This window comes from Martes martes, assembly GCF_963455335.1.
Source record: "Martes martes genome assembly, chromosome: 10".
Lineage (NCBI taxonomy): Eukaryota > Metazoa > Chordata > Mammalia > Carnivora > Mustelidae > Martes > Martes martes.
Window position 1 is genome coordinate 42,754,192 of NC_137898.1, and position 25,506 is coordinate 42,779,697.

Consider the following 25,506-nt stretch of genomic DNA (forward strand, 5'->3'; position numbering starts at 1 on the left):
CATTAACTCTGGGGGGAAAAAAGTAGGATTGTGGGAGGCACTTTTACATTTTACCTTAAATACATCCTTCTTGTTTAGTCTTTCACAATAAACATGCATTCCTGTGTTATTTATGTAACTAAAAAATATTTTATTTGAGGGTCAGAAGCATTAGCCTCAATCCCAGATTTTCTGGCTCTGGAAATAATTTGACTATATATATTGCATTTCACTTTGAATAGACAGATCCCTCCTTTGGCCCTTAATATCTGTATCTATAAAATGAAAGTGGTGGGCCACACTTGGGACTTTTACATTTTGCCCAAACAAGTATTTTATGTGTATGTGTGTATGTATGTACTACGTATTTTAGATTTTATTTTTAAATAATCTCTATACCCAACATGGGGCTCGATCTCACAACCCCAAGATCAAGAGTCTCATGCTCTACTGATTGAGCCAACCAGGCATCCACAAAGAAGTATTTTATTTATTTATTTTTTTAAGACTTATTTATTCACTTGAGAGAGAAAGACAGAGTGAGCAGGGGAGGGGGAAGAGGGAGAGGGAAACAAGCAAACTCTCCACAAAACAGGGAGCCCATCGTGGGGCTCAATCCCAGGACCCCAACATTATGATCTGAGCTGAAATCAAGAGTCAGTTGCCCAACCAACTGAACCACCCAGGCGCCCCACCAGAGAAGTATTTTAGAATCCACCTTAGGGGATTCAGGAAAAAGTTATGTGAGTGAGACTTTAAGACCACCTACTTATCTCAAGCAAAGAAGTTCTTTTATCTGCTTTATATATTGATGTTCCATTTAAGATTATCTATAGAAAAAATATTATTATTCTTGAAAACCCACAAATGTTTGTAAGCTGCTATCTTAGAAGACTTCTAAAATTCCTTCTAACTTTAACGTTTTGGAGTACTTGCCCTTTCTCCATTTCTGTGATGAATACTTCTACACATAAATGTAGATCGAGGACATCTCATATGGGGTTGAGCTGTGTCCATATTTACAAAATTACCCCAACCTTCCTTACGGGGAAATATTCAATCATGCAACCAACTGCTTTGTGAGCATGTAACTGAAGGGCTAATATGGCCGATTCGGAGGGCTGGATTTCACACACCTCTTGTTTGGATACTACCTACACCTAACCTCAACGTCCAGGTCAATGCTAGAGTATGAAGTGCCTTTGCCTGAGAGGTGGATGGCCTGGATTTCAATGCGGACCCCGCCAACCTGCCTAGAACCTGGTCTGGGCAAGTTAGGTGCCTCAGTTTCCTCAGGGACAACATGAAGAATAAGTTTCTTAAATCCCAAACTTCTTATCACCTATCAAATTCTATAATTCATATGTGTCCTTGATGCTTGATCAAAGCCAAAAATATGAAAAAAGAAAACCAAAATTATGTACACATCAGGCAAAGAGAAATTGGGCCTCCAACGAAAACCCGACTTCATAGAGGCTTATTTATGACAAGGTTTGTCATAAATATGACACACTGCCCGTTAAATTCTTAAGTAGAAAAAGATGATGAACGCGGCGATTCAAAACCTTTGAGAGAAAACTTTTCTTCATAGGATGGCAGGCCGTGGAGGGCCAGGACCCTGATGATTAGCTGACCTTTTTTTCCTCCAAGCTTCTTTGGAGAGATTATCTAAGTATCATTTCAGACACCCATCACTCTTATTTTTAGCCCTGAGTTCTCTTCACGAGCGTCGTGACCTGTGTCTCGGAGTTCCAGAGGCCTCCCAGATATGGCTCATGATTCATTTGCAGGTACCCTGCATTGATTTCCAGGAAGGTCAGGGGAGTAGGAGCCTGGAAAAATGATTTTCAGTAGAAAATCCTTCTTTGCTGTTCCAACCACTTGATCAGAAATTTACATTCCACAAATTGATCCCTTAGTGCCATGGGCAGCTGGCAATGAAAACAGAACCCAAGCGATATTGTTCTCTAAGGGCTCACAGCTGGCGTGAGGGGGACAAAACTCAGGGCTTTGGTCACAGGCTATTTTCAGCCTCTGATAGCAGTTGTGTTACTCATGTCTCATTCACCCTCTCCCCTCGGCCTCCCTCCCACCCTTCCCTCCACAGGCCAATGCTGGGGACGGCCTCCATGTATTTAAAGAGGACGAGAGCCCCCATACTCAGTTGAGCCGACAGAGACCGCACAGGCAGGTACGTGGAGCAACACAGACACCTGGGCTGGGGGTAGGCTGGCTGGGTGGCTGGGTGGGATTCGGAAGAGTCCTGTAGAGTTAAGGGTGTGTTTTGCGTCCCAGGTGCCAGTGTCCACTCTGGTTCTGTGTGAGGAGGCTCAAGCTGTTCTGCTGTGGACCCAGCAGTTGTTTAACAGAACTCCTAAAAGGGGGATGAGTATTTGGGGGTTCAAGGGAACCTCACAGAGAAATGAGTAAGGGATAACGTTTGACCTAAGACTATTTCCACGTTGGAATGTTTCCCAGTGTCTTAATCAAAATACCATACCAGTCCTAGAACTACCACATAGCGACTGGACGTGGAACTCTGGAAAACTTCCTGCCTTCAGGTCTCCTCTGTGAGGGTGATATTGTCCTAAACAGTTACAAAGTGTACAATACCGCCGAAGCCAGCTTTCCAATGCTCAGACTACAAGAGATCGTGCCATTCAGAAGGTGTGGGCGAAGGACAGGTTTCTATCATTCACCATACCTGCCTTGCGCATGGGCAATGCTCAGTGAAATTTGCTGGTTTAAAATAGATTTTATATCCCAAGAATGTACAGCAACAGGCTTGCTTCTAATAACTTAAAATTAAATCAACCCCCCCCCCCAAAAAAAGGTCCCACAAATGACATTGCTACTCTGAAAAATCCATTAAAACTCTATTTCATGGGAGGAGAATTCCCTGCGGAGGGGGAGAGATGATTCCCAGGGTTTCCTCCCGGTTTCAGTCAAGCATTTGAATGACAGGCATGAGTGTGACGGAGAATGAATGAGAAGTGGTTTTAAGCAATGGTGAGTGGAGCTGCTGGCCAAAGATCAGAGCCGCCACCTCTAATTTCTGTTCCCATCCCTGAGCTGGGCCAGTGACAACCCCAGGAAGGAGTTGGGTGGCAGGTCTGAGGAACTCTGCCTTTCTGCAGTAATTCAACCCAACTGAATGAGTTTGTGGTGACCACCTTGTGTGTTGGGGCTGGGGTTGGGGGGTGGGCAGGCAGCACCACGGCAGGGAAGGGTGGGGAATTAGGGAGAGCCTTTGTCCTTGGTTCACTTTTGGGACCAAAATCTCAATGCTGGGTACCTCCAAGTCAACACAAAGTAGATAAAACTGCTGTATGACCCAGAAAATGTAAGGAATTCTTCTGACCTGGCTTTGTTTCCATTCTGAACAAGCTGGTCTTCAAAAGGAGCCCGACTATTGTCAGGGAGGGCAGTTTACCCCCAGGGCCTGGTGCTCAGCAGACAGGTGCTCGGCAGCCCAAGCACACAAGCCATCCATTAGAGACAGAGGAAAGAACCCAGGGGGCAGGGGAAGAAGACAGAGATACAGAGACAGAGACGGGGAGAAAGAGAGGAAAGTGAACATGATCACTCAGCAGGCAAATCACCATAATCCTCTTGAAAGAGTTAGAGACAGAATCTTGGAAGAACACAGACTCAGAAATCTTGGGAATCTGAAGAAGGAAATAGAAGAAAATAGCATCTGTTACTGAGACTGTTCAAAACCCAGTTCTGGACATCATTTAACTTCTCTTGAGTTTCCATTTTCTGCACAGTCAGATTAAGCTAAGGCCATCTATCTGCGAGGGATTTGTTAGCATCCAAGGAGATGGACTACAGGAAGTACTTTGTAAAGTCACGTAAGACCATGCAAATACACGGGCCTTTTGAGAAAAGGCCCCGGGCCAAGGCCGGTGGGCTGCAGGAGGATTTCCTACTAAGCACAAGTATAATGAAGAAAGCCCAGAGGTCAGCGTGGATAACAAGGTGCCCGGGAGTTAGAAGATGATTAATTTGCTTTATAAGAGGAAGGACATAGACAGGGAATATACTATACAGGAAACACAACTCCCCGTGGCAGGCAGACTTCCCGGTAGAAGCAAGCTGCTCAGATGTCTGGGTGTACCGTAGCCAGGGCCGGGCTTGGCGGCCAGAGAGAAGTGTGACAGCTTCGGATGTGAAAAGCTACAGTTATTTGCTACAGTGGAGAAAAGCAGGAGAGGAGGCAGGGAGGGTCACAAGGGCCACACGCGGGAGCCTTTTCTGAGCGTCAGAGTGGACCTCGTGGTGGGAAAGGATTGAGCTGATATGATTTGTGGGCTGTTTACTACCCTATGCAGGCATGGAACACTATTCACTTATTTCACTGTCGCAGAAAGTCCCATGAGAAGTCATTCTTCAGAGGAAGAAACGAAAGCTCAAGGAAGCAAAGTAATTAACTCGGGGTCACGTGGCCAGGAAACGGCAGAGCCAGGATCTAAACCAGGGTGCCCTGTGCTCTTTAAAAACACGTGTAAGGGCCAACATAGAGCAAAGTGAGTTTCTGAAAGTCAAATTCGGCCACACGTCAGAAGTGATTTCAGAAAAGGTGCAATGTAACCCGCGTGTCACAGCTATGGTTTGTAGCGGGCAGGTGTGTCTACCCAGAGTTCTAAGGGACAAGAGCCAACACTCGGGCTTACTTCTGTGCTGGGAATAAGCAACATTGGCTTCACAGGCTTGGCGAAAGGGCCTCTGGAGAGGGGACTTCATTCATCTGCCCAAACCATAGGACGAAGCCAGTGACCTTGAGTATCCCACACGGGGAAGCTGAAGGGCATGGTCTCCCCGGGCCATGAGGACTCTGCCCGGGCTGGCTGCATCCCTCCATGTCCCCATTGCCAGTGAGGTCAGCTGGTGTTAGGTACCGGGGCTGCCAACGCACGGAAGCAGCTGTCCTGGGGCACAGGCTTAGGGCTTTGCCTGGCATGCTGTGTCTGGCACCGGGCACCTGGATCCCCACCCCCGAGGGAGCGCTCTCCCCGGCCGGGCTGCATGTGCGCCTGGGGGCAGCACGCTCTAAAGGCTAAGAAACAGAGTGGATTCACAGTCTGAGCCACAGGGGCCACGGAGAAGAAGCCAGGAAAGATTTGCTTGTTTTAAGAAAATGGATTTAAAAGCTGGGGATAAAATAATAATAATAACAATAATAATAGTAATAAGGGAAGCAACAAAATGATTAGACACCTGCCATGTATCATGCACTTGTATATGTAATGCCTTAGCTATTAGGATGATCCTCTCTAACCTGGAAACCTCTGAAGACAAGCCTTCTCGTCTGTCCTTACATGCATGAGAACAGGACACTGGGCTCACAGATTTGGAGCATTTTGTCCAAGGTCCAGCAGACAGCTTTTTTTTTTTTTTAATTTATTTATTTGTTTGACAGACAGATTACAAGTAGGCAGAGAGGCAGGCAGAGAGAGAGAGAGGACAGGCTCCCCACTGAGTAGGGAGCCCGATGCGGGGCTCGATCCCAGGACCCTGGAACCATGACCTGAGCGGAAGGCAGAGGCTTTAATCCACTGAGCCACCCAGGTGCCCCCAGACAGCTTTTTTTGAGCCCTGGCCGGGTTCTTTCCAAAGCCCGTGCTGTTTCACTATGCCATCTCATCTACCTGGATTAAGACAGTAGAGAAGAGGCAGTGATTGAGAGGGGACTGTCACTGGGCAGCATTTCTGCAAGGTGAGGCTCTAGTCACTGTTCAGATCCCTACACCTGTCTCAGCGCCTGAAGGAGCCTTGAAGGGGCTTCACAACACTGTAGTCACGTGGGCAGCTATTCCCAGCTGGGCTAAAGTCAACGGTGAAAGGGAACTCTCCAGCCTCAAAGGAGTTTTCTCCGTGTCTGAAAAGCCTCTCTCTTAGAGAGGCTTTTATTTTACTGAATTAAATTCAGGTTCCCTGATACTCCTACCTATGAGTACTCTCTGGCCCATGCAGAGACAATGGGGTCAATCAGATCCCAGTTCCCATCAGCTGGAAAGTTTGGTTCATGGAGGTGCTGACCCTATCCCCTCTCCAGCGTGTTGGAAGCAGAGACATGGGATATAGAATGAGCTTCATTCGGGTCTGAACTGTAGCTCTGCCGCTTGCTGGCTGTGTGATCTTAGATAAGTCACTGAGGTTCTCTGAGTCTCAGTTTTCTCCTCTGCAAAATGGAGATGACAAAATTTGCTCTGTGGGGCTGTTGTATTAAAGATAGTACACACAGGGGCGCCTAGGTGGCTCAGTGGGTTAAGCCTCTGCCTTTGGCTCAGGTCATGATCCCAGAGTCCTGGGATCAAGCCCCGCATCTGGCCCTCTGCTCAGCAGGGAGCCTGCTTCCCCCACCCCCTTCTGCCTGCCTCTCTGTCTACTTGTGATTTCTGTCAAATAAATAAATAAAATCTTAAAAAAAAAAGATAGTACATACAAAGCAAACCAACACAGAGTAAACAATAAATAGTAGCTAATTTTTGTTTGTTTACTTTTTTTAAGATTTTATTTGTTCACTTGAGAGAGAGAGACAGAGATAGAGAGAGCACGAGCAGGGGGAGAGGTAGAGGTAGGGGAGAAGCAGGCTCCTCACGGACCTGGGAGCCCAATGTGGGGCTCGATCCCAGGACCTGAAGATCATGACCCGAGCTGAAAGCAGACACTTAACCATCTGAGACACCAAGACGCCCCACTAATGTTAATATAAGAACACAGCTTTGGAGTCAGAGACCTAAATTCCTATCTCTCCATGTGAGCATGGGCAACATAATTTCCCTAAGACTCCATTTCCCCAAAAGTTACAAAAGGCAACTTTTGTAATAGTGTCTACCTTGAAGGTCTGTGAAGACAGAGTGAGCTAATCCACAGTGCCTGGCCGAAGGGACACACACTTCAATAGTAATATTATTAGATTAATAATTATTGCTTACATTCCAGATATATGCTCCCATGATACAAAATCTTGGCTTGAGCCAGTGTAGACAATTTAACTCACTATGCAGAATCAGGGTTCTAAAAGGGTGACCACATGAATCCACGCTGAGCTGGAAAGGGCACTGTCACTAATAGTTTCTGCTCGAAGTCATGGCCTAAGGTTCCCTTCCCTCCGATATTCTTTAGCAGACCCCTACAAAGAAGAAACTGAGTCGCTCGGTGCCCATTTTGTCTCCCCCACCCAATTCTACTCTAAGGATCACTTTTCAGATCCACAGCTGATAAAAGACAAACGGTGAGTGCTGGAGTAGGAAAACGGTGCTAAGACGCATAGCGCGGTTACTCCTTTAAAAGTTCAAATTGAGGGGCACCTGGGTGGCTCAGGCGTTAGGCGTCTGCCTTCGGCTCAGGTCATGATCTCAGGGTCCTGGGATCGAGTCCCGCATTGGGCTCCCTGCTCAGTGGGGAGCCTGCTTCTCCCACTCCTACTCCCCCTGCTTGTGTTCCCTCTCTCTCTCTCTCTCTCTGTGTCAAATAAATAAATAAAATCTTTAGGAAAAAAAAAAGTTCAAATTGAGATGTAACAGTTCAGAGTTACTGCAAGTCTAATTAGCTCACACATTTTATTTTTCATGATTTTATTTATTTATTTATTTGAGAGAGAGCACGCATGAGAGGGAAGAGGGTCAGAGGGAGAAGCAGACTCCCTGCTGAGCAGGAAGCCGGATGCCAAACATGATCCCTGGAATCCGGGATCATAAGCTAAGCTAAAGGCAGTCGCTTAACCAACCGAACCACCCAGGTGCCCTAGCTCACACATTTTAGAATACTCGGTGGTTTACAAAAGGATTTGAGGTACTTGAACTGTTTCAATCCTCCCAGCAAGACTCTCGTGCCCATTTTAGAGAAAGATTCCTGAAGTTCAGAGAGCTTTGCTGATTTCCCCAGATTACACAGCTTTGAAGAGGTGGGATGGAGCTCGAACTCCAGCCTCCTGCATCTGATCCAGTGCTTTTCCCAGGGCACACTGTGGCATATCCCTGGTATCACTGTTCCCACAGTATTATTCGTGAAGAAACTGACACAGCTCTCACCGGGATCTGGGTAGCTAAAAGTCTGGAGCTCACCCTCTTCCTAGCCAATGTAGCAAAACTTGCAATCTATCTTATCTTCAGGAACCCCAGACTGTCCCCCATTTCAATCCTGACCCTCGACTTCTTCTGTGACAGCACAGCCATCTCCAGGACTGGCCCTGGGGAGTAATGCCAGGTGATATGATGGAGATTGTGACCCAGGTGGCAGATGGGGCTGAGTGACAGGCAAGCCTATATTTAGCATCCTACCTTCAATGACCCTCGCCTGTGCCAGGCAACACTGATAAACAAATGACCCATCCCTTGGTATCTTGCCAGTATAAACTTACATTCTGGGCCTGGTTAGCAGAGTGTTGAGACACAGGAATTCCAAAGCAATGTGGGAGGCTGAAAAGGTTACGTTTATGAGCCAGGACTTAAATGTGCTTTCAAATCACGGTGATTTAATTAGCAGATTGGTGCTATTTGAATAACCTGAAGTAAAGGGGGTAACAATGCCTTGCCTGTGACTAGCTCAATACTGCTTTCAATTCCATCATATTTCACCCAAGTTCAAGGTTGCAAGGTCAAGACTAGGACCCATGTCTTCCAAGGTGCTTTACAATACCCTCTGCCTTTTGGCCTTTGAGCACGGGAAAAAGAAATCAGAGATGTCTTCTGCGTTTAATCTTCGTAGCTACATTTCCAACTTTAAAAATGGAACTCAGCACCTGTTTAGTAAAATGCTTACAGATTTCTATTCTGGGTTTCAAGTCCTAATACATGTATGTCAGATATTTTATGATCACTTAAAAAAATAAGCTGTGCTAGGATCCACTACCTTCTTAAGAAGGTATTATCTGTAATCTTATCCTCACTTTGAAAAGTATTATGTGTAGGCAATTACTGAATGAGCCAGCCCACATCCTCCCAAGGGCTGTCTCTGGCTACCATGAACTTGCAGGACATGCCAATGAGATTTCCACCAAAGATTTGAGATAAGAAATGTGACCTAGGCTTGTTTTCATTGAAATTTTCCATCTCATTAATTTCACAAGTGTCACTGTCTCATTCTGGGATATGTATTACATTTCTCTTCTATTTTATATTATGTTACAATCCAGGATCAAAATGAACATGAACAAAAAACTATGTGTTTCTACTCTTTTCCAAAGAATGTGTTACCTTTAATCAGAGAAGGGTGAATCTTAGTAAAAGAAATTAGCTAAGAAAATACTCCCAAATGTTTATTTCTTTTGCCTTACCTGGTTTGTAAATAAGGGGGTTGGTCAATCCTTGAAGATCTATAACAACCATAGAGACCTAAATTTTTTTTTTTAAGATTTTATTTATTTATTTGACAGATCAGAAGTAGGCAGAGAGGCAGGCAGAGAGAGAGAGTGAGGGAAGCAGGCTCCCGGCTGAGCAGAGAGCCCAATGCGGGGCTTGATCCCAGGACCCTGAGATCATGACCTGAGCTGAAGGCAGAAGCTTTAACCCACTGAGCCACCCAAGCACCCAAGACCTAAAATTTTTAATGGAGTCAAAAAATAAGCAATGTGGGCTCTTTTAGAAGATATTAAGATATGCCTTTCTGTGTGCTCTTTTCTCTACCTGAAATGTCCTTCCTCCTTTTCTCTATCTGGTAAACTTGTATTCACCATACAAAAGGTCATTTGGATGTGACACATGGAATCCTCCAACAACTCATGTCCTTCGTCCCCAGTCTAAACGTGGGTAGCCATAGTCTCCTCTGAGTTTGCATGGTGCTCTCATAAGGTTCTTCTTTGGCACAGGGTATTCTGGTTCCTGCTTCTTCCTCTAGAATGTGCACTTCTCATTCTAGGTGACACAAGTTATTTATTTTTATACATTTTCTTCCCCTTGATCCATCACCAAGTTCCTAGTACAGTGCTTGACACATGATAGGTAGGTAGTAAATGCGTGGTGAACGAAGGCATGTAGACTTGATCCCAAGCCTTTCATTTCAAAATCCATTGTTCTTTCCTCCAAAAACCTGAACTACAGAAATAGATGCACTATATGTTTCCTTAAAAAAAAAAGTTTAAAGTGTATTTTCTAAAATTTTACTGAATAAAAAGAAGGGCCTGCTCCTATGAGAGGAAGGATAGGATGTTCCTGGCTAACCTCGTGCTGTTCTTGGTAAATGGGAAAGCTCTTTACAGGGACATTTAGGTAGAGATGTTCCCTTTGGTTCTGGTATCAGGTTTAGTGGTCTGTTTGCTATTTACCTTCTGTTTCTTAGCAAAATCTGTCTTTGCTGTGAGGCTGGAAGGCACAATCTGGACCGTTGACCCAGGAGGGCTTAGCGTTAATCGCCAACTATTATAAGAAGGTGACTGGCTTCCCAGAAGGGAAAGAGAAGGTCAGAAGCAGCCACTTGGAAGGGCCTGATAGTGCTTGGTGTCAATGACAAGATGACATACCAGGCTTCTTAGAAACCAAAGGATCTCAGAGAAAATTCAGCCCCCTGGTGCTGGCAGGATTTCAGAAATTTCACTGACTATGGGTGGCTGATTTTAGTTCTGCTCTGGGAAAACTAACAACTGGATGCATACTTATGCATAGATGCAGAAAGAAAGGGAAAGTTGTTTTTGATGCCCCTACTTGTCTGGTATCCCTCACTCAAATGCTATGGGGAGGAGACAACGAGGGCCTGGGGCTGTGACTAGCAGCCGCTCCTTGTAGCAGAATGTCCTGGAAGGGTGTGGGAGGACACGTGGCATTATCACCCAGCTCCTGGGATCACACCTGGCACCGTGAGCTCTGCCCAGTCCCTTCATTTGGTGCTATATACACACAAGGGAAGGAATGACTCTCTTCATAACACAGGTGGGGAGACAGACATAAGAGAAGCCATGCAGTTCATCTCACTGCCCACGGCCACCAGCCGGAGCTCTGAGAGCAGAAGGCAGGTGTTCGGACTACTCAACTAGTGTAGTGCTTACTGCTTGGGTCTAAGGGATAGGAGGAATAAATCTGAATGGGAGAGCTTATCTGTCATAGATTTTTATCAGCAAGATTAGCTAAGGCTTTGCTGCCCAAACGGTGGTCCCCTATGAGTAGCATCAGCACTGCCTGGAGACGGTTAGGAATGCAGAATTCCCTGCCTCACCCACATCTACTAAACCAGCATCTGCAGAGTAGCAAGATCTGATGCGATCTGAGAAGCACCGAGCTAGGTAAGAAGATATGCCATTTTCATAGATTATCCCCACTTCCGCTGGAATGTTTAAAATTTCAGATACAAAAAATTATATTCAGTATTTGTTTACAATTTTGTATATGCAAAATTAACTCATCTATTCCTTCCAAGAACCTTGAGCGTTATCTAGGCGCAGGTGCTACTGAAATTTAACAGAGGAGGAAACTGAGTCCTAAAGTATTAAAGTGACTGGCTCAGAGGCATCTGAGTGTCCGAGCTCATTCAGAGACACTCCCACAGAAGTATTTGCTGAGCGCATGGATGCATGCATGCGTGCACGAACCACCAAACACATTGGGGCTGGATCTGGTCTTCAGACCACAGTACTACCAGGCACTGGTGCACTCCTAAGGTTACCAACATTCAGGGTATATTTCCTTTATATCCTGTTAGACTTGGCCTTGGTCAGAAGGTCTTCAAGATGCCGAACTGGGGCGGAGGAGCAAAATGCGGCGCCTGCGAAAAGACAGTCTACCACGCAGAAGAAATCCAGTGCAATGGAAGGAGTTTCCACAAGACCTGCTTCCACTGCAGTGAGTCGGGTGAACAGCACGAGGGCCCCATAGCATCCAGAGGGCATTTCAAAGTTCACATTTAGCCACAGATACTGTGTATCAGTGGTCCTCAGGCTCCGGTCCGAGGACCAACAGCAGCAGCAGCACCTGGGAACTTAATAGAAATATCACTTTGGGAGCATCTGGGTGGCTCAGTCAGTTAAGTGTCTGACTCTTGATCTCAGGGTCATGAGTTCAAGCCCCACACCGGACATGGGGTTTGGAATTTACTTTTAAAAAGTAGAAACAGGGGCGCCTGGGTGGCTCAGTGGGTTAAAGCCTCTGCCTTCGGCTCCGGTCATGATCCCAGGGTCCTGGGATCGAGCCCCGCATCGGGCTCTCTGCTCGGCAGGGAGCCTGCTTCTCCCTCTCTCTCTGCCTGCCTCTCTGCCTACTCGTGATCTCTGTCTGTGAAATAAATAAATAAAATCTTAAAAAATAATAAAAAAAATAAAAAGTAGAAATAACACTTTGGGGCCCCACCTAAATGGATGGTATTGTCCTGAGCATCCTCTTGCCAACTGCTTGCCCAGCTCAGAGGCCATTTCCCTGCTGCTCAAAGTCAGAACAAGTTAGCCTGCTGCTGCCACCACGCTGAGAACCTTGACCCAGGGGCAACATTTACAAAGTGTGACTTGGCACAGAGAGGAAGTCATCGCTTATCTGGAGCCAGGATGGATCTGGCTCTAAGTTGTTCCCACTGGCCAGTGTTCCTGAAGCCAGCTGTGACTGGTCTTTCCAAAAGAAAGAACCTGTGTCAGGCGAGGGGCAATGCAGCCGATTCTATAACAGTCCAGAAGGGAAGAGTTTGGGGCCTGGGCACCAGTAGCCTGGTGAATCTTTACCATCATCTGAGAAGGGAATCTTTACCATCATCAGCTGGACACAGATTCACAAATGCCAAAACTGCGGGAATACAAATCCTGGGGTCCATCTGGAAGTCTGGCCCAGCCTGACCCATGACTTTGGACAAATCACTTCTCATCTCTAAACACCTGCAGCAGAGCCTGGAGTAGAACCTGTACCTTCAGACCCTCAGTCCAGTCCCTTCAACATGACTTCATTTTAGAGTTTTCAATGGCCAATCCAGTTCTAGGAGAACAGTCTTTTTTGGCCACCTACCTTCTTTGCTTTGCTCCTGTAGGTCTGCCTTAAGGGCTAGCTTTGCTGGACATTTGGCAGACCCTCCCCCCCCCACACACACATGGCTCCCTACACAACCTCCATGATTTAGCCCAGTGGCCTTAAAGCATCGCATTGCCCCAAACTGTTTCACACAGAACTTCAAGGATTGGAGGCACTTTGTCCTTAAGCTGCCAGAAATAATAATGTTTCACCTGCTGCGGGAGTTCCCATGATCTCTTATCTTCCATGGCAAACCAAGTTCTCACTGAAGAACGGGGATACACAGCTCTGAGTGTCTGGGTTGGCGGATTCACTAAGGCCTTGGGTCCTGGCAATGGGTAATTTTTTTTGAGGTGGGGAAAGGCAGAGGGAGAGGGAGAGCATAAATATTAAGCAGGCTCCACGCCCAGCATGGCGGACCTGATACAGGGCTCAATCCCACAACCCTGAGATCATGACCTGAGCGGAAATCGAGAGTCGGAAATCAAGAGTCCAACGCTTAAGTGACTGAACCACCCCGCCCAGCGCCCCGATGAGTAATTATTTTTAAGTCATCATACACACCCATCAGATTCAACATTATTATTACAACCACCCAGAAGTCATTGCTCAAGAGAGCCTTCTACGACCTTCTGGCTTTTGTCCAAAAACACCTAGTGCTCTTTAAGAAGAGAAGGCACGAGGAGTAATGGAAAGATCCCTGGAATTAGAGTATGAATGACTAGGGCTTGAGCCTGGGCTGTGCCACCTAAGAAGTGCGTGACCTTGAGCAAGTGATTTCACCATCGTGAGCCTCACTTTCCCTGTCTATAAAACGGAGATGACAGCACCCACCATACATATGTTGTCACAAGATGAAAACTAGGTTCCCAATCAGGCCTCTGTTCTCCTCTGATCCACTTTACTGAATGAGAACAGGACATGGTAGGGACGCTTTCCATGGTCAGGGGTGTCTTGTTTTCCTCAAGTGGCAGGAAGATGCTCTGTTCAACAGAGCGGTGATGGAAGGGATGTGAGCATTTGCTGGTACCGACCTTCTAACGCTTTGATATTGTCCTTAGAACTCACGGGTGGGATGAGGATCCGAGCAGCACACGTTTCTGTGGGAGTAGACAGAGGATCCTGGGGAGGAGCACGTTTTTCTCTTTTACCACCCCACGACGTGCCTGTCTGCAGGCCAACCTGTAGTTGTCATGAATAGGCTTCCGGAAAGCAGAGCCTACCTTAGCTTGTCCTCTGGCCAGTGTTCTCCAAACTTCTAGACAAACCTTAATCCTTCTTACCAGTGTTGTCCGAAAGAAATATCATGCAAGCTACACATATACATTTAACGTTTCTAGTAGATATATTTTTAGAAAGCTATAAAGAAGTGACATTAATTTTAAAACATTTTATTTAACCCAATATGTCCAAAAATTATAATTTCTACATATAATCAACAGACACATCATTCATGGGGTATTTTATATTCTTCTTTGTTTGTAATTAGTGATAGAAATAGGTGTGTATCTTGCACTGACCACCCATCACGTACACAGCAGTGAGCAGCTGTGGCGGCACCTGGGTGCAGAAGCTGGTCAGGCCCCAGGGGACGTGGCTATAGGAAGGATGTAGGCATGATGGGGCATACACAGTCCTGGAGGGTTGGACTGGAGCAGGGGTCAGAGGCCCTGAGGCCAGTCACGGCTTTGCTACTGACATGCTGAGAATCGTGGACGAGTCACTGACCATGATTTGAATGGGCATGCGTGCATTCATCCACTCACTCACTCATTCATTCAACGAACGTTCACAGTGGACTAACTCTGGGCCAGCCCCATGCTACGTTCTGAGGATATTAAAGTAAAAGTCCTTTCCTCAAGGAACTCAGAGTCTAGAACACTAATGAATACTGAAGATGCTTTTCTGGAGACTTGCAGCTGACAGTAACAAGAAGGGTAGAGAGAGGCAATATATATGTTTAAATGTAAGGCATTTTTCTCCAAAAATTATTCCTCATAAGAGGGGTTTGCCTTGTGTTCAAAGCCTTATGAAGTATCTCATGCTGTAGGATAGTTTCTCGATTTTTTGTTTTACAGGGAATTTTTAACACATACAACATTGACATAATTGTTCAATGAATTTCCATAGACTCGTTTCCCCATCCATACAACCACCAGCCCCTCGTCCACAACTTTGTGCTTCCCCACTCTCATATTCAATTACTATGTTTTTAAATAAAATACAGTTTGGGGAAGGCATAGTGCTCTGCAACAACTTCATTCAAAGCTGGACAGCCTTTGAAGGTCACTTGAACGGCTTAAAAACAAAAAAGGAAGTAAGTAAATGAATGCACATGTTAATTCATTCTTGGGGCTACGATCTCATTATTACAAGCAGTGAGTACGACCTTAAACAAACTTTAAGAATCACTGTTATAAAGCAATGCAGCGACTTATTAAGTTACAAAAATCCTACATTTTTTAAAAGATTTTATTTATTTATTGAGAGGGAGAGAGTGCGCCAGCGGGGCTAGCGGTAGAGGGAGAGAGGGAATCACAAGCAGACTCCATGGCAAGCACCAGGCCTGATGCAGGGCTCGATCCCACAACCCTGAGATCATGACCTGAGCTAAAATCAAGAGACGCTTAACTGACTGAGCCACCCAGGCGCCCTCTACATGTTCTTTAAAGCTGTTCAAACGTGATGCTGAGAGGGCTGATAGGAAGTTCTGGTTGAGATACAAATTCCAGGTGACAGCCTCCCTGCTCAAGTACAAACAGGGTTGGCCCTGAAAGACGCAGACAGAAGCGGGGAGCTGGAGAGCTGAGTCTGCTGCCTCAAAAAGATAGGGATATGGTGATAGGGAGACCCTGATGATGAAGGTGCAGAGAAAGAATTTGGATACACTCATTTCCTGAATTTGTGGGAGGTTTGAAAAAGGAAACTCTCCAAATCAACCTATTATTGATTGATATTATTAAATATTAGAAGGAGGTTTTAACACTTTCACTGGCATCCTTGAAAGTTTATTTTTATTTTATTCTATTTTTAAAGATTTTATTTATTTATTTGACAGACAGAGATCACAAGTAGGCAGAGAGGCAGGCAGAGAGGGGTGGGGGAAGCAGGCTCCCTGCTGAGCAGAGAGCCCGATGCAGGGCTCAATCCCAGGACCCTGGGATCATGACCTAAGCCGAAGGCAGAGGCTTTAACCCACTGAGCCACCCAGGTGCCCCTTATTTTTTTTATTTTAATTCAATTAGCCAACATATAGTATATCATTAGTTTTAGATGGAAAGAGTTTATTTTTTCAAATTGGCCAAAAAAAAAAAAAAACTTCTCTATATATCTTCTTTTTGGAAAATGGAGGCTTGTCTTATATCCTTTCTATTATGGGGGATACTTGATATTGGGTAATACACAGTGACCCGGGGCTAAGCCAATATAAGCTGAAGGACTACCCCTTCACCACCTCCTGCTTCCAGAACTGGATGAAAAGTAGCCTCGGTGGTAGTTGTCTCCTTGCATAACAAAGGCCATGGTAAGTAGAGAAACTGCTCGACCCTGATTCTGATATAATTAAGGGAGAATAAACTCATCCCCAGTTTCAGCGCCTTATTCCCTACCCACCCCCCGCACACATGCAGACACACACTTTCCTGGTGTCATCTGGGCTGAGACACTCAGGGAGTCAGCTTGTTCGGATTCAGGGACAATATTCTCAGCTGGTCCAAGACCACACAGCCCATTCCAATCCTGGCCTCCCCCTCTTTCTAGCTGGTCTCCACTGAGCACATTCTGTCCCTTCTCTGTTTCCCAGTTTCCTCACCTATGAAATCAGGGGTGCCGTGGGGTCCACAGCTCAGAATGCTCTGGGTCAGGAATCAGAGCTGTGTTCTTGGCCAGAGGGTCCCTCTCGCTGGGCCTCTTGGCCCTGAGCATGGCATCAGGGCTTCGGGGAAGGCGGGGAGGAACCGTGGCCCCAGCCCCCTGACCCTCCCTTTCCCGGCAGTGGCCTGCAGGAAGGCTCTCGACAGCACCACGGTTGCAGCTCACGAGTCCGAGATCTACTGTAAGGTCTGCTATGGGCGCAGGTACGGTCCCAAGGGGATCGGGTACGGACAAGGCGCTGGCTGCCTCAGCACGGACACAGGCGAACATCTGGGCCTCCAGTTCCAACAGTGAGTTTATTGCCCTGCTTCTCCCAGCCTGGTAGAGCCCCAGCTATCGGGACAGTTCATTCTGTTCCCATAGCAACGTTTTCTGGAAGTGGGAGAATGGACTCAGTTGTTGACTTGCCAACAATAGGAATACTCAGTCTGACCAAGTTTTAACAATGTGTCATCTCTCCCAAGGCTCTCTTCAAATTATCTGCCTTTCTAAAGGGCAATTACTTTTACACCATGGCTCTTGGTTTGCATGTCAAGAGAAACCCAGAAAGTACAGCTTCTCCATTGTTTGACCTTTGCCAAAACTGCATGGAGTCTCTCTTCTTCCTCTTTGAGTGTTTTGGTGAAAATCACATAAATATGGCCGGGAAGCAGTGGCCATTTGCTGTGTGCTTGTCGCTAAAAGATTTCTTCCCTCGGGCTGTAAGATGATTAACGTCCACATCACAGGGAAGGTGGGTCTGCAGGGAGGGCAGTGGGCCTCCCTAGTTGCCCACTGACCACACAGTGCTGACATTCCCCCAGCGTGATCAAGGGAAGCCGGGCTATCACCCTGTACAAACTCCATCTACCAGGCTGGTCTACGATCTTGATGATCACGCTGCCTTCCAGCCCAGAACTGAGTACAGACTGACAGCCACTCACCCACAGTGCTGTCTGGACAGCTGGGGTCCACGCTCAGCTCCACAGTGGGACTAGACAGAAAGGCCCACCTGAGACAGTGGCCCATGGAGGGCCTCCCCCAGAGAGCAGGGTTAGACCATCTAAACTGACATCTGGCCCCTTCCAAAGAGGTTAGGCCATGGTAGAGCCTGGGAAAATAGTGCAGGGATGTATGACCAATCATTTGAATTTTTCTCATCACTCAGTCCCAACTGAACACTGTTTAGTGAAGACAGGTACTGACCATGTTCTTGGCCACACGTTGCTTGAAGCCCACTCTTCTCTGTTAGGGCTTCCTTGTGATGCTGCACCAGGAGGGACAAGAGTCCACAGACCTGGGTTTGGTCCCAGTTCCACCAGTCATGAGCTGCCTGACCTTGGGCTGGTACCCCTGGAACCCTTGCTCTCCTCCAACCAGCCCTGCCTATCTTAGAGGTTATGATGAGAAACAAGTGGTAAATATACAAGGAAACACCAACAGAGATGGAAACAAGGTGGGGGTTTTCTGTGCTTCTTAGATGTTGCTCACACGGGGACAGGGCACCTTTTGAGGCAGGACAACAACCTGAACTGTGACAAGGATGCATCAGTGTATTGGGCTGTGGTTTGCTTACGATCAACCGTCAAGATCCCATCTTGCTCTGCAGTACCTTCACAGCTCACTCTATAAAGCAGACCAGCAGGCTTTGAGATGGTACAGAAAAATCTAAACTCTAGCAGCAATACTAACACAACAACAACAATGCAAGGTAATGCACGTGGAACCCTCGCTAAAGGCTTTACGACAGAAAGGAAAGATGTAAGCCAATGACAGCGAGGTTTGTTAGCCCTTACTACCTTCCAGGAGACACTCAGACTTCTAGGTGTTTTCCTCATGTCCCCTCATTAACCCCTCCCAGCAACCCTGTGAGGAAGGCACCATGATTAGTCCCCTTTTCCAGAGAAGGAGTCTGAAGCACAGAGAAGTTAAGTAATTCACACAAGGTCACACAGCTAAGTCCCCTTTGCCAACAAAGTCTATAGGTTTCATTCACCTTTCTGTTCCCACCAGGTCCCCAAAGCCTGCACGCTCGGCCACCACCAGCAACCCTTCCAAGTTCACCGCGAAGTTTGGAGAGTCGGAGAAGTGCCCCCGATGCGGCAAGTCCGTTTATGCTGCTGAGAAGGTGATGGGAGGTGGCAAGGTAAGGACTGCCATGTGAGCCAAATGGGACTTGCTCATCCACACAGGAGGAATGAGAGAGGAGAGTAGGAACTGTGCGCAGGTGGGAGCCAGGACCTTTATCCTCCTTTGCTCCCGGGAGCCATGTTAGGAGCCACCCATCCTCACCCAGTTTCCTGGGCTGTGGCCGCCACTCAGCCGAGCCCTTGGAAACTAGAACTGGTGCATTTCGATGCAACAAGTTTCAGTCCACTAGGCAGAAGGCACCCAGCTAGCAGCTTGGAGATACAAAGGTGCATGAGCCCCTTGTCCTTCCGTGTCCAAAATCCTTCCAGAAAGGTGTCAGCCCTGTGAGCCCATCATCACTGTGTAACTCAATCACCACAGATGGATAGAGCAGACCCCTCGTGGCAGTGAGAAGCATCTTTGTTCACAAGGGTCTTGGCAATTAGGGGAGTCATCCCATATCTGAGACATTACCGCACACTTGCCCTACAAGCTCTGGTTTCAGGGTATTCGCCCAAGGGTTTGGGTCTGACAGAAGAAAACAAAAACCCATTTACACTGAAGTGGAGAGGGGTGGGTGGAAACAAGGGCCCTGGAGAGTGTCTGATCTCAAATATGAGGGCAGTCTCCACCCTAAGACTGGCTCCTTGAAGATGTATGAGAACCCAAGGCTGTGCCTGGGGGACAGGCAGGCGTGTGGAAGGAAGCCATCTTGTGAAGACCCAAGTGACTCTCTTCCATGAGAAACACACAGAGTTCAAGCAAAGCTGAATTCCTGGTTAATTGCCTTCTTTCTTCACTTCTTTTCTTCTTTAACTTTATATTCAGTGTAAATGAATGTATTCAGCGTCCCCAAGCCCAAGTTCCTTTCTCTCTACTTTATACCTTGATCTTTTAGAAGGAGGAAGCCCTTTTCTATTTAGTGTGTTCTGAAGGAATACATATGGTGATGACTTTGATAAATTTATTTGTAGGGGTTCTGAGAATTGCTGGCTGAATCCATTTTCTCTGAACCCCTCGGAAAATTATTCTGGGGTCAATGAGATATGTGAGTGGTTAAGACAGTGGCACTCCTTTATACGCTGCTGGTGAGCTCTCATGCGGAAACAGATTATCTTGCCCCCCACACTAACGTAGCTCTTCCACTCTCCTGCGCCCCTCAGCCTTGGCACAAGACCTGTTTTCGCTGCGCCATCTGTGGGAAGAGTCTAGAGTCCACGAACGTCACTGACAAAGATGGGGAACTTTACTGCAAAGGTGAGTGGTTCCGGGGACTCTCTTGAGATGTTTTCCCAAGGAGGATCCTTAGAGGATAAGTTGTCCAGCCAGGAGGCCTGTGTTTGCCAGAAGGCATGGCTGCTCAGCCTGGGCAGAGTTTGGGCTCTCAGGATGGGGAGCAAAATCACCAGAGGGAAAGAATTCCACCCCCCACCCAACCCAGCTCTGGCCCTCTCCATTGGATCATGTGGTGGGGAGACCAGATGCTTTCAGATGCTCAGTGGTTCAAACCAGCCTGAGGGGAGAGGGGACATGGAGAAACAAGGTCCTGACTCTGGTCCTGGAAGAGACCACAGGCCTCGATAAACAGCATCACATTCCCTTCTGAAAACCCAAACACCCTCTACCTACCTGAGCGGTGGTTACGGGTGACTGGGGGAGAAAGAACTCTCTTTAGTTCATTAGACTAAATAACAGTTCATTAGTTTAGAGAGTCTGACCTCTCTTTAATTCATCAAAACATACAATATCCCTCCCTCCCTCCCACTCTTGCTCTCTCTCTCCTTCCTTCCTGACATTTCTGTTTCTAATGTTGCGTATCACTTAGTGATCTCAGGGACAGAACTGAGGAACAGGTTTTCCTTCCCGTCCTCCCTGCTCTACCCCCAGATGCCTCCAAAGGTCCCTTTGTCTTACGGAGAGGAGAGGTTAGCTCTCTGCTGATGCTAAGAAAAGGGAGGGATGCATTAGGGGCAAGGCGCTGTCCCCTCAGCCCCAGAGCCACAGTTTCTCAGGGGGGCCCTCCCACGCTTGCACAGAATGATGGTGCCCCTCGGTCTCCAAGTGCGAGTGTTGGAACGGAGTGAGAGGAGCGACGGGGAGGGGCAGAGGGAGGCCATTCCTAATCAAGACTGCAGGATGCCAAAGCTTTGCCCTCGGGAAGACGGAATGCGAAGGAACGCACTATCCCACGGGAGGTGCCTTCTCCCGACAGTGGAGGACACAGAGGGTCCTTAGCATTCGCAGGCCAAAACCCCTAAAATGTTGCTGCAGTCAGCTGACAGAGTGACACGTAGACAACCGTGCTGCCAAGGGAACAAAGCCCCAGTACCACACAGTGTGGCAGCACACAGAGGCGAGTGAGCAGCTTGGGGCATTAGGGAAAGCTTCTTGGAAGATAAGCCTCCTCTGGTCTTGAAGGGTGAATGCGCGCTTTGGTGGGGGACATTCCAGGAATGGGCAGCGGTGCGTGCACCGGCACCCAAGACAGGGCACCGCGGCTCATTCCAGGGACCGTGGGTCGTTCCGTGTGCCTGGGGTGTCGGGAAGGAGGCAGAGGCAGGAGGGGACCTGGCTGGCAGGCAAGCAGGGGCCATTTTACGTTCACTCAAATGAGAAAATGCCTGTGAACACTGAGTCCTAAGTCCTAAGTCCTAAGTGCTGATCTTTATCAGCAGACCGAAAGTCCGTGTAGTTCAATGTACTCGCAAGTTAACTTGGGAATCCGTGTATCACAAGGATGCCTCTCACAGCTGGAAGGGCTGTGTCAGACCCCAGGAAGCACGATGATGGTCTAACCAACCCTTTCTTCCCCCCCGCTTCTCGTTCACAGTTTGCTATGCCAAAAATTTTGGCCCTACAGGTATTGGGTTTGGAGGCCTCACACAACAAGTGGAGAAGAAAGAGTGAAAAGTGTGTGTATTTCCACCAGCCTTGCGCACTTGCCGTGTCCTCCTGCCAGTCGGGAAGCCGGGCCCCATCAGCCCCTCGTTGGGGGCCGGGCAGTATTTCTCTTCAGAAGTGATCATAGTCTTTGCCCAAAGTTAGAAAACACTTTTGGAAGAAGAGTATTAACAGCTTAACCTGTAACAAATGCGTTATTATTTCTGACACCTGGGGTGGGAGAGGCAATAAATGCTTTGGCGGCACCTTGTGTCTCTGGATCTTTTCTCTAGAAGAGAGGGAGATTTTCAGGAAAAAAGAGAGGGGTTTCAAAAAACTCACTGCAAGGATGTCATGAATCTTGGTGTCACCTGGGGACGGTGTGAGCAGGAGGAACAAGAGGCAAAGGAGAGCGGGCTTCCAGAATCTGCCCGCGGAGCTGCTTTCTCGCTGCTGGCAGAGAAAGAAACGGGGTTCCAGAGGAAGCAGACAGCATGAGAGCAAATTCTGGAAGGAACATCAAAACCAAAAAACTGCTGAAGCGTCAGTCCTTTTGTCCTACGATAGGCTTCGCAATCTTCACACACTTCATGAAAACCCGGAAATGGCAACAAAATGTGGAGTTTGCTTCTGTGTTATAAACAACGGGAGGATGATTTTCTTTTATTCTGGGACAATTCCCAAGGGTTTAGCAATTTTCTGAAAACCTCTCCTACGTCCAATTGCCGGCCTCACCCATGAAATGCAGCCAATTAATGTCTCTGCCTCCTCAGCAAGTTCTCAGCAGCCCAGGCGTGCGTATTTTCCTGGGACTCTGCTTTTAACAACGACTGCATCTCGCCCGCCCCCGGGAGAATTCTGATTTCTGGGAGGAAATGAAAGCAAGTGAGTGTCTAGACTAAACCATGTGTTCATCTCTGCTCCAAGGCTCAAGAAGGCTTTCTTTTAAAATGAGCACTTACTTCGGGGCTGATGACACACGTTATCATATGGACAAAGCCCCTCACTGACTTTGTTACCTACTAGTTTTTTGATGCTCAAAATGCAATTACATTTTATCATGTTCTCTATTGGATTGGTATGGATAGAATGGCAGGGGTTGTGTCCCATTCTACCTTCAAAGAGATAAGGTAGAAGTATGCTTTATTTGTCCAGAGACCCCATGCTGGGGTAATTCGGCCATGGAGTTCCACCAAAATGAGCCAAGGGTGGAAATACCATACATTTTACATTCTCCTGGGAAGGCAGGGTATGGCGATTATATTTAACTCGTAAGCTTTTGGCCAGAGTTGTCTGGGATCCCTTCAATGCCAATCGAACAATTAATAACACCAGTGATAAGTAAGTCAATCAAGTCCCCTTTAACCTACATGGATTTTAAATGCAATATAGTCCCTTAGCCTTCACTAGGAAGTTCCCTACCCTAGAGACTTCCAGGCTTGCAGAGGGGTAGGATGCACACACAAAATGATCACCGGATTGTGCAGTGTTCTCCTCGGCCACCACGTCTCACAGTTCCCAGCCCCACCATCCATCCACCTGCGAGACTGAGCCCAAAACTCAAGTCATCCTTAGCTTTGCCCTCTCCCTCACCCTCCCTTGCCTCACTCCCCAAACCTCCTTGATTCTGAGTCCAAAATGTCTCTAGAATGCATCCCTTCCATTCCTACCCTTTGGAATACGTAGCAGTCAGCTAGGGCTTCCATTACGAAGGACCATGGACTGGGCGGCTCAAACAGCAGAAATTACACTTGCACACTTTCAGCGGCTACATGTGGGAGATTAAGGAGTTAGCAGATTTGGTTTCTTCTGAGGACCTCTCCCCTCGTCTGTGGCCACCTTCTCCCTGTGTCGTCACATGGCCTTCCCTCCGTGCATGTCTGTGTCCTAATTTCCTCTTCTTATAAGGACACCAGTCTTATTGCATCAGGGACCTTGAAAGGCCTCATTTTAACTTAATTACCTCTGTTAAGACCCTATCCTCAAATACAATCACATTCTGAGGTTCTGGGAGTTTGGACTTCAACATATAGATGTGGGGCCAAGCGGAGGGACAGAATTTGGCCCATATGCCATATGTCATATAAGGACTTTTACAAAGTCCATAAAGGACTTTGGATTTACCCTTCAACTTTAGCTTTAGACCTTCCAGACGAGCTCCAGCTACAGCCAAAGACTTGACGCTTTCCAAATAGGCCAAGTATCCTCACGCCATCATGCTTCTGCTAATGCTGCTCTTTTTGCCTGAAACGTCTAGAAGATGGAGGCCCCTCCAACTTTACCACCTCACCCAACTTCTCAGCCTGGTGAGCTCCTATAATCAAGTCAAGGGTCAAATGCCATCTCCTCTGCAAAACCTTTCCTGAACTTCCCGAGCAGAATTAAGCCACCTCCGTGTTTCCACAGCCAGCATGTAAGTGACACAGCACTGCTCTCCGCACACTGTGTTTCTGAACTCCCATCTACTGCTTTGTTAGAATGTGATGTGTATGTATTCATAGTGCTCTAGGAACAGTAGGCACTTTGTAAACATTTGTTGAGCGAGGGGAGTGGGAGAGCCTGTAGGCTGGACTGCAAGCAAATTCTGCTAGAATGTGAAAGAAGAGATTATTATATGTGGAGTGAAGGAGTTTGGAAACGGAAAAAAAAAAAAAAAAGCAAAACAAAGAAAGCAGCTTATTGTGTGTTAGCCATCTTTGTGTTTCTGCTCAACTTCCTGGGCAATGTCCTACTTTTTCCAGGCTTGCCTATCATCGGCTGGGATGTGGGACTGAGACTGGCCAGTGGAGGCCGGGCCCCCAAGACCTCTAGGACAGTCTCCGTTCTCTTTCCAGATCTGTGGATGCAGAAGGGCCAGGGGGCACCAAGGCTCTAGGAAATGGTGGAAGCACTAGTCAGGAGGGAGCGTGGGTTCCCACAGGCAAGAGTGTCTGCAAACAGCTAACCGGGTCATAACAAGAGGGGGGAATAAGCCTCATGTTGTGTTAAGCCAGTGAGATGTGAGGGGCAGTTACGACCGCGTGAACTCCCCGCAGCTGCACTACTGAACGGGCCACGTCCAAGATGTCCCACTTTTCACTGCCCAGTGTCCAGCCCATCTGCTAAGTCATGGGGAGCATCCTCAGGAGTGTGCCTAATAGTTGTGCAAGGGATTAAATGCAGTCTCCGATGTGACTACACAGACATTTAGGGAAAGGATTGAGGTTCTGGCCTCACACTGTTAAGAGTCTCACTCCCCTGGTCCTGACAAACCAAACAAGCCCAAACCTGGCCACTTCGCCCCCAAGCTACTGCCTTCTCCCGGCTTGTCTCAAAGCCGTCACCGTTAAGACTCTGTTCCGTCTTACTGCCTGAGCATCAGGCATCCAAGTGCCCTCCCTGCTGCCCACCCCACTCCCAGCCTCCACGGCTCTCCCGAGCCCGCCGATAACCTCCTAGCCACAGATCCCGTATCTCTTCAGTTGTCCTCTCCTCAGCTCCTGATGAGTGACTTCTTCCTCTTTGAACTCGTCTTGAATTCTATGCTATCCTGCCCTCCAACCCCCTCCCTGGTTCCTCCTCCTCATCTCCAGCTCCCTAAATCTACATTCTATAAGACTGTGTTCCTGCTCCCTCCTCCCTCACATTTTCTTTGTTTGCATGGGTTGTCATCTTTGGTCTCTTTCTAGGATTGATTTTCCCATTTCAGGTGGGCAACTCCCCATTTCATTTGCATCTTGTTTTTCTACCTTTTTCCTGTGAC

General features: G+C 47.4%; 1 protein-coding gene across 4 annotated transcripts; it reads left to right on the forward strand.

Annotated features, from left to right (window-relative positions):
* Positions 1–1,703: 1,703 nt before the first annotated feature.
* CSRP3 (cysteine and glycine rich protein 3) lies at positions 1,704–24,405 on the forward strand. Of its 4 annotated transcripts, none has more exons than XM_080815933.1 (7): positions 1,704–1,769; positions 2,087–2,170; positions 11,617–11,756; positions 16,897–17,065; positions 18,768–18,900; positions 20,048–20,141; positions 21,715–24,405. In XM_080815933.1, exons 3-7 carry the CDS (start codon positions 11,645–11,647, stop codon positions 21,789–21,791), a joined length of 585 nt encoding a protein of 194 aa, XP_080672059.1. In that variant the 5' UTR covers positions 1,704–1,769; positions 2,087–2,170; positions 11,617–11,644; the 3' UTR covers positions 21,792–24,405. The 4 variants fall into 4 exon arrangements, with proteins under 4 accessions (XP_080672059.1, XP_080672058.1, XP_080672057.1 ...); XM_080815931.1 differs by lacking the exon at positions 1,704–1,769 and adding an exon at positions 4,691–4,861 and having other exon boundaries at positions 2,018–2,170; XM_080815934.1 differs by lacking the exon at positions 1,704–1,769 and adding an exon at positions 7,111–7,219 and having other exon boundaries at positions 2,152–2,170.
* Positions 24,406–25,506: the final 1,101 nt, after the last annotated feature.

Bases quoted from the DNA above. Each gene is read 5' to 3' on its own strand.
- CSRP3 (XM_080815931.1), top strand. From the start codon at position 4,842: ATGTCCCCATTGCCAGTGAG. The intron at 11,757-16,896 runs GTGAGTCGGGTG...CTTTCCCGGCAG, and splicing joins CAAGACCTGCTTCCACTGCA to TGGCCTGCAGGAAGGCTCTC. The intron at 20,142-21,714 runs GTGAGTGGTTCC...TCTCGTTCACAG, and splicing joins TGGGGAACTTTACTGCAAAG to TTTGCTATGCCAAAAATTTT.